The sequence below is a fragment of the Habropoda laboriosa genome, unplaced genomic scaffold (genome assembly GCF_001263275.1).
Source record: "Habropoda laboriosa isolate 0110345459 unplaced genomic scaffold, ASM126327v1 scaffold92, whole genome shotgun sequence".
In the NCBI taxonomy this organism is placed as follows: Eukaryota; Metazoa; Arthropoda; class Insecta; order Hymenoptera; family Apidae; genus Habropoda; species Habropoda laboriosa.
Genome location: NW_017100268.1, coordinates 753227 through 761419, shown reverse-complemented (window position 1 = coordinate 761419; position 8193 = coordinate 753227). Strand labels below are relative to the sequence as shown.

General features: G+C 28.3%; 3 protein-coding genes across 4 annotated transcripts; 2 read left to right on the top strand and 1 right to left on the bottom strand.

Moving 5' to 3' along the window:
- The first annotated feature begins 270 nt into the window (after nt 1–270).
- Nucleotides 271–2554, top strand: LOC108573448 (eukaryotic translation initiation factor 4H-like). Of its 2 annotated transcripts, none has more exons than XM_017935901.1 (5): nt 271–308; nt 1036–1206; nt 1332–1564; nt 1835–2059; nt 2137–2554. In XM_017935901.1, exons 1-5 carry the CDS (start codon nt 277–279, stop codon nt 2280–2282), a joined length of 807 nt encoding a protein of 268 aa, XP_017791390.1. In that variant the 5' UTR covers nt 271–276; the 3' UTR covers nt 2283–2554. The 2 variants fall into 2 exon arrangements, with proteins under 2 accessions (XP_017791390.1, XP_017791389.1); XM_017935900.1 differs by having other exon boundaries at nt 1332–1585.
- A 1563-nt stretch (nt 2555–4117) lies between these two features.
- On the top strand, nt 4118–5684 carry LOC108573456 (septin-1). The gene is made up of 6 exons (XM_017935910.1): nt 4118–4156; nt 4324–4516; nt 4598–4856; nt 4936–5301; nt 5379–5483; nt 5552–5684. Exons 1-6 carry the CDS (start codon nt 4133–4135, stop codon nt 5682–5684), a joined length of 1080 nt encoding a protein of 359 aa, XP_017791399.1. The 5' UTR covers nt 4118–4132.
- Nucleotides 5685–6726: 1042 nt separating this feature from the next.
- Nucleotides 6727–7720, bottom strand: LOC108573464 (mitochondrial import inner membrane translocase subunit Tim22). The gene is made up of 4 exons (XM_017935919.1): nt 7477–7720; nt 7228–7409; nt 7068–7140; nt 6727–6996 (listed from the first exon to the last, which is right to left on the bottom strand). Exons 1-4 carry the CDS (start codon nt 7718–7720, stop codon nt 6905–6907), a joined length of 591 nt encoding a protein of 196 aa, XP_017791408.1. The 3' UTR covers nt 6727–6904.
- Nucleotides 7721–8193: the final 473 nt, after the last annotated feature.

Sequence of the window (8193 nt, the reverse complement as noted above, 5' to 3'; positions counted from 1 at the left end):
TATAGATATAAAACTAAGATACTTTTTAAAAATATATCGTTGTAATCTAATCCCTCAAAAGTTCATAGTAAAAACAACAGTAATTGTGTTTTTCATTAAAAATTTGTAATTGTTTGGTAAAATATTACTGAAATTCACTAATATAAGTAACAACCACCAATCAAGAAGGTTTACATAGATTTGTGATTTAAAATTCTTTGGTGATTAGAAAAGTGCCATCTTGAACATAGTATCTTACTCGACCCGCGCGGTCCCGGTTAGTTTCGTGCATCCAATATGGCTGGTCGAGGTGGTTACGAAGATTCAAGGCAAGTATAGGTTGCAATTTCTTTCGTGTACAAGAATCATTGAGGTTTTCTAAAATAGTGCAACGATGGTATTTAATTGATGCACCGAGCTAGTGAAGAAAAGCTTCTTTTCGTCAATAATTTTACGATTTTAAGGTTAAGTGAGTTTCGATTAGAGTGCAACGCAGCACCTTGCAGATATGGTGCCTTCGACACGCGGCTTTATTTTGGCCGTTCAAACATTGGTGTATTTTACTCATAACATTATTAATGAAGATATTGATTTAAAATTTGTGCATCATATGCAACTTGTTTATGTAAAACTACTGTTTAATATAACATACAAAAGTAATTAACTCTGCATTACTTGCTAGAATGTGTACTTAAGAAACTTAGTGTCCAAATGAGTGTCAGAATTACAGATTTCTAAATAATATTGCTGTTATGCTCTTAATCTTTAATTATAAATATAAAACCTCGAGAAATTTAACAGTATTGTATGATGTTGATATATGAATTTTAAAGTGCTTAATGTCCTTCATTATTTTTTATTAAACAAGGTTAAAGAATAATGAAATATAAAAGTAGTGCTTCATTCTTTCAAAAGTATAACTTATGTAAACAATTCCACATGATACTTATTCATAGTACATAGTTTCGTGCATAAAGTATTTTTGTGAAACAGTACCTTGTTTAACAGAATTTATTTGTGTTCATAAATGTAAATGATTCTTTATTTTGTGTGTAGAGATTATGGAGGTGGATATCGAAGTGGCAGAAGGCCATTGCCAACTGAACCACCTTATACAGCATACGTGGGAAATTTGCCAAATGGAATTGTACAAGGAGATGTTGACAAGATTTTCAAACAACTTAATGTTAAAGGAATCAGATTGGTTAAGGATAAAGAAACTGATAGGTTTGTTGACTAAACCTAATTATAATAGGATTAAGTTTCATGGTTAATGAAATTTATATAATTAAAGTATTATAATTTTTTTTAATTATTTGGTCTTTGAAGTTATTTTATCTTTCTTTCTGTAGGTTCAAGGGTTTTTGTTATGTTGAATTTGAAGATTGTGCAGACCTAGAGGCTGCCTTAGAAATGGATGGAACGATAGAAATAGATAGAAGTCTCATTAAAATAGATGTAGCCGATGGTAAAAGGAATGATCGAGGAGGTGGTTTTGACAGAAGAGGTCGCAGTGGTGGTGGTGGCATTGGAGGAGGCTTTAGGGGGAGAGATGGTGGCCGCGGTGGATATGGGGATGATTTGGGTAGCAAATCTATGTATTCGAGTAAGCGTTATGCTTTGCATAACGCATACCGTTATTACTTTAAGTCTAACATTATAGATTATTTTGATTAACATGAAAGTGCATTTTATTACAGTATTTTAATATGTAACAAGATTTTATAAAATCTATTTTAAATAGTCATTTTATACATAAAATATAATATTGAATTACATGTATATACATGCACATATATGTATATAAGATATATTATTATTGTAAATTAATATTCATTACAATAATAATGTGTAGGAGGCTATGCAACTCAACAAAGTGGCAGGCAAAGTACTACCTGGGACATGAGGGGTAACAGAGGCAACTATAATCAGTTTACTGAGGATGCAGGAAGTGGAAGTCGGGAATGGACACGTAATGCGCCGACTAGAGGATATGCTAGTAAACCAGCTCCTCGTGGTGGAACTGGACCTGAGCGAAAACCATTTCATGATGAAGCCTTTCATAAAGACCCACCTCCAGGTTTGTTTAGATATGAATATTTTATTGAGATAAAAGTACTTAAAATTATAAAGATAATTTTAATATTGTTATTCAAGTTGACACAACTGGAAGAAAACGTCTAGTGTTAGCACCAAGGACAATTCAAGATCCCATAAACGCAATTGCTGAATCAAGTAAATCGAGTTCAATTTATGGCGGTGCAAAACCTCGAGAGGAGAAACTTAATGCTGATGACAAGTAAACACATTATCATCATTACTAGTTTCTAATTCCCTAAATTTCGGGGAAAGGAACTTTCCCAACAAAAACATTTGGAAACGAATACAAGATCCCTTAGTTTCTTCAAATGTAGTGGGGAGAATCTCTTAAGAGATGAAATTAAATTACAATAATTTTTATTTACCCCTAAGGGGGAGTCTTCCCCACAGATACACAATGATAAAAGGTGATTTAATGAGATTCTTAAGTTCTACGTATTCGGAATTTTCAATTTTAATAAAATTCTCTCATCTAGTGCCCTCTCTATTTACATCAACTTTTTAGTTAAAATAAAATGTAATAATAAATTGGGAATTTAAAGTAAAAAGTGTGTGCGCAATGCATGCTTCAAAATATTGGTTATGTGTAATTATAAATGCATATAATTATAATCAATCGTATCACGTGCATGTATATATATGTACACTCGCGCACATACAGACATTCGTATTATATGTGTACATATACATGTACATATACGTGACCCATGATTGTGATACGGAAAGTACATTTTAATATTCATGTCAATTTCATGTTGGGTGTTGTAACAGTTTATAATAATATTGAGGGTATGTGTACAAACTATTACAAATATATACTTTCATTGTACGTATATTTGATTCTGTGCAAGTTGAATCTTCTAATAATATTGTACTCTAGAATAATCCTTGTTTTAAAGAGTACAAAACATTATCCCTCTTTTCATTTCCTTCCTTATAATTTTTATGTTTCACTTTAATATCAATCATTGTATGTGCTTATTAAAATGATTCGTTAATAATTGTTTAATATAAAAAGTCGCATTAGATTGAAAATATTAAACAATTATTTATACGCTTGTGAAATAACGACAAACAATTACAAGAAATAAAATATTTTAGTGATTGAAAAATTATATATCACTGAATGGTATGAGGATAATGTACCGATTATTACGCATTAATATTGTGTAACGAATTAATTAACTATGCTAGTAATAAATGTTGATCATTTGAAAAAGTATCGATGTTTGAGATAATAAATAAAGGAAAACTCGGATTAATGACAAATACTATGTAAAACTATGCTTGTATATGATATTATTTCCTAAATAAAGTAGTCGTTTGCCTTGTATTCGTGTAATGTATCGTTAGAGAATTAAGGGATAGGAGAAAATTTGTGTAATTTGAATTGTGAACAATATGTTACATTCTTAATATATTTTGTAAGTTACTCTTAAATATATTGAAGTGTTTTATTCAAAAAATATTTTCATAAAGTGATTTAATGTTAAATTTTAATATAAACTCTTAAATATTTAACGTATATATACCAAAATTAATTATATCCTGCATTTATAATTAAGTGATTTATATTAATTTATGCCAAAAAAGTATAAGATCTAAAAACAAAGTTATGTTCACGATATTTTTTGTGGAATGCAAAAATTATTTCGGTAGCCACGCCTAAACTTCTCCCCTGTTAGTTACCCCCCTTCTCCCACCTAATATGGATATACAGTAACATTTCCTGTACAGTCGGTGCAATATCTTTATTTCATATTCAATGAATGTACAATAGATATATTTAATTTTCTAATTATGGGTTTTCTTATTTTTCAATACATACTAATAATAGACAAGTAATGCCGATTATAACAAAAGACTTTAAATTCAAATAACCTATTCATTTTATTCATAATATATTTTTCGGGTATGGTGTGATCTTGTTTTCTGTCACAATACGGCGCTTGTTAGCCTGAAATTTAGTTTCGGGTTGTTCTTGATAACGTTTAAAGACGCTACGTAACTATATTAATTTCTTCCTATCATTAGATTGAATTATTACGAAAAAATGTCTAGTGAAAGTATAAAAACGGTGCGTATTGTATAATCGAAATATTTTAGGCATTTTCGTATCTCTTCACTATAAAAAAAATATATTTGTTGCTTATTAAATATCACAATAATTTATTGTATTTCGTAAAATGCAAATTTTAAGTACAATTTTAATATAATTGATTTTTTTTATCTTGTTTTTAATAGTTTGCTAGCCTTGAAACACCTGGATATGTGGGATTTGCAAATTTACCTAATCAAGTACATAGAAAATCAGTAAAAAAAGGATTTGAATTTACACTTATGGTTGTTGGAGAGTCTGGTCTTGGAAAATCAACATTAGTAAATAGTTTGTTTCTTACTGACTTATATCCAGAACGCGTAATTCCTGATGCTATTGGTAAAGTTTGTTCATATATGTTCATTTGTATATTTATACATGTTACATAATAAAATTAATCTATTGATATATTATAAACAGAAAAAACTAATCAAACTGTTAAACTTGATGCATCAACTGTGGAGATTGAAGAAAGAGGTGTCAAACTTAGGTTGACTGTTGTTGATACCCCTGGTTATGGAGATGCAATTGATAATACAGATAGTTTTAGAGCCATTATACAATATATAGATGATCAATTTGAAAGATTTTTACGTGATGAAAGTGGTTTAAATAGGAGGAATATAGTGGATAATAGAATACACTGCTGTTTTTATTTTATTTCACCATTTGGTCATGGGTAAGATATGTTAATTACAGTTTTACTTATTCCCTTACAGTGAAGACAAACTTTTTAATATCTTTTTTATTTTTACCAGATTAAAACCTTTGGATATAGAATTTATGAAACAACTTCATAATAAAGTTAATATTGTGCCAGTCATTGCAAAAGCTGATGTACTTACAAAAAAAGAAGTACTGCGTTTAAAAAAACGAGTTATGGAAGAAATTGAGGGCAGTGGTATAAAAATCTATCCTTTGCCAGATTGTGATAGTGACGAAGATGAAGATTATAAAGAACAAGTTAGACAGCTAAAGGAAGCTGTACCATTTGCTGTATGTGGAGCAAACACTTTACTAGAAGTGAAGGGACGCAAAGTACGTGGACGGTTGTATCCATGGGGTGTAGTAGAAGTTGAAAATCCTGACCATTGTGATTTTATAAAACTAAGGACAATGTTGATGTATGTTGTACTCTTTTTAAAAAGTATATAAGAGATTGAAAAGATTTTTATTAACTACTGTTTCCATATGTTTGTAGTACACACATGCAGGATTTACAAGAAGTGACTCAAGAGGTACATTATGAAAATTATCGCAGTGAAAGATTAGCAAAAGGAGCCCCTGTGCCACCTCGCAGACAAACGTAAATATAATACTATAATTTTTGAAAAACGTTGTAAACATTTATCAATTTATTCTTTTTACTAATAGCATTGTAGACTCCGAAAAAAGCAATTCTGTATCAGAAAAGGATCGCATTTTACAAGAAAAAGAAGCAGAATTACGACGTATGCAAGAATTATTAGCGGTAATGCAGGCACAAATGCAACAGCAACAACCTTAATTACATATGCCTTATGCACAAATGTGTGAAGAAAAGCAAAGCAAATTCTTCGCCATTACAGGTGCCAAAAAGTATATTAAATGATTAATATGCTATTGAAGACATAATTTTTAAAAATTTATAATTTTTAAGAATTTTTTTTCGACAAACGTATTTATAAGACATACGTTTTATTATTCAGTATTTTTGTTTTAAAATACTAAACCGTAAACGAAATGATTCAGTGTCTTACAAAATTGAAAAAGAAGATGAATTAAAAGTACAGAAGACTAAACATAGAGCAACTATAATTTGAAAAACAATTTGTAATCACACAACATAGAAATGCGTGATAAGTGCCTTGCATATTCTTTTTTAATAGAACAATTTACAATTTTCATTATTAAAATTGAAGTATCGAAAATAGTATAATTCATTTTATAAAATCAAATTGTTATCAAAAATGAAAAAAAAAAACAAATGCAGTACAATTAATACTTGGTAAATAATAGTATAGTATTGAAACATAAAGTATAATAAAATATTCAAAATCTTTTAAGTATTATACAAAAAATCTCGGTTCAAAATAAGTATACAAATTGGTAAAGTATAGTACGAATCTACTGGTAAAAGATATTTATATAGTTTGTATAGGTACACATTGCATAACAATTTATGAAGATTGATATTTTACACAAGTAACAGATAAATTGGTGAAAGCATACAATTTGCATATCTCTCAACGTTTTATGTATATTTTTTTACACAGAAATGTTTTAAGACTGCCAATATGAAATTAACAGTAATCATTCTAAAAAATTTACTCTAATTTCAGACTAAAAAATTTACTTTTTGCTGTGATAAGCAATGAATAGGAAATGTAGTTTTGCACGTTTTATGCATTTGCATCATGTAATATATCTTATTTGAATGGCATTTATTTTATTTTTACTTAATAGCATATATTATTAGTTAATTCATTAATTTTATGATTTATATTTTAAAAGAGACTTAGGTGATTCAAGTAATATGTTATGTTAAAAAAAAATGGAGATTTGTGCGGATGTAGGTGAAACGAATATTGATGTATTATGTGAATTTATTTTATAACTATTGTACTTATGTGTATGCATTTTTATACTAAGAACGTTTTCGCGCTTATATACGTATTGTACAGGTACACTCAGAGTGCATTTTATATCTTTTTTTATACAAATATATATCTACTATAATTTCTGACATTATTGATTAAATATTTTATGCGTATAGTAGTCTATGACTAATGAAAATGCTGCAAAGCTTGCTGCCCCAAATAAACCTGCCTTTACACCAGCTAAAACATAATATTCAAGAATAAGTACTAAGTTCACATTTCAATTTCATATATTTAACATAATATAGTACCTCTTAGTCCTATTATTCCACCTGTTAAACCACCAGCATATGTGCCATTCTTCCAATCAGTTTTACCTCTATACTAAAATGAAATTGTAAAGTAATACTGTGGTATAGTGTTTAAAGTAAACTAAAATACAATTTTATATTGAATTTAATGAAACATTACCGATTCTATTGTACATTCTATAGCTGTAAACATACAAGCAAATATAGCAAAATTTTTTGCATAGCTCAGTGTTGTAGTTTTCATTTCTTTAAATACTTCACGAAAACTTTGTTTTTCATCAACAGATATATTTGGATTTACACTAGATGTAAATAAGCCTAGTGCAGCTCCCAAACCATATCCTAAAAAATTAATTTTTTTAAATTGTATCAATACAAATAATAGTTATGAAATATAATATAAATTTACCCATAACACAACTTGAAACAGTTTTCATGATGCAACTTTCCATTGCACGTTGAATTAATTTTTCTTCATTATTCATAAGGTGTACAGGACCCACAGTTCTTGGAATTATAATATTTTCTCTAAACCTTTGCTGAGTACCAGTAAGGTACATAGCTATATTATCCAAGTCCATGTCAGTTATACCTTTTTTCTCACTTGCTTCTGACAATGATGTTGATGATTGGGATAAATTATTGTTAAACATTTTTAATTCAATGTTTTCTATGTTTTATAAAAGTACACCCAAATATTAGCATATATTTTAAATGCTTTAAATAAATTAACTTAATTTTTTTACATTTAAAAGCATAATTATACAGTTATGCATATAACATTATAACCTAAAATAAAAAATATGTATTATATATATAAAAATTACAATCAATTTTACTAATGTTTTCTACCTTAACCTTTCATCGAGAATTTTTATAATTATGAATTAAAAGATATTTAAAAACAAATTTAATACTCTCAATACTAATTAATGCGGTTATGTAATGATAAATAATACTATATTTAATATAGACAGTTGAAATACAATTTCTCTTTTTGACAACAAAAGTACGTACAATTGTACAGCTTTAAAGCAATGCTTATGAATGTACCTGCGTACAGAAGTTTCTTCAATGTAATGAATATTATCCAATACAATTAAAAGTAAAATGAATTTTATTATAT

Excerpts from the sequence above, each read along its gene's own strand:
- LOC108573448 (XM_017935900.1), top strand. The coding sequence starts at position 277 with ATGGCTGGTCGAGGTGGTTACGAAGATTCAAG. Across the intron at positions 1,207-1,331 it reads AAGGATAAAGAAACTGATAG|GTTCAAGGGTTTTTGTTATG; the intron begins GTTTGTTGACTA and ends TTCTTTCTGTAG. Across the intron at positions 2,060-2,136 it reads TCATAAAGACCCACCTCCAG|TTGACACAACTGGAAGAAAA; the intron begins GTTTGTTTAGAT and ends TTGTTATTCAAG.
- LOC108573456 (XM_017935910.1), top strand. The coding sequence starts at position 4,133 with ATGTCTAGTGAAAGTATAAAAACG. Across the intron at positions 4,157-4,323 it reads CTAGTGAAAGTATAAAAACG|TTTGCTAGCCTTGAAACACC; the intron begins GTGCGTATTGTA and ends TGTTTTTAATAG. Across the intron at positions 5,484-5,551 it reads GTGCCACCTCGCAGACAAAC|CATTGTAGACTCCGAAAAAA; the intron begins GTAAATATAATA and ends TTTTACTAATAG.
- LOC108573464 (XM_017935919.1), bottom strand. The coding sequence starts at position 7,720 with ATGTTTAACAATAATTTATCCCAATCATCAACATCATTGTCAGAAGCA. Across the intron at positions 7,410-7,476 it reads TGTTTCAAGTTGTGTTATGG|GATATGGTTTGGGAGCTGCA; the intron begins GTAAATTTATAT and ends TTAATTTTTTAG. Across the intron at positions 7,141-7,227 it reads TAGAATGTACAATAGAATCG|TATAGAGGTAAAACTGATTG; the intron begins GTAATGTTTCAT and ends ATTTCATTTTAG.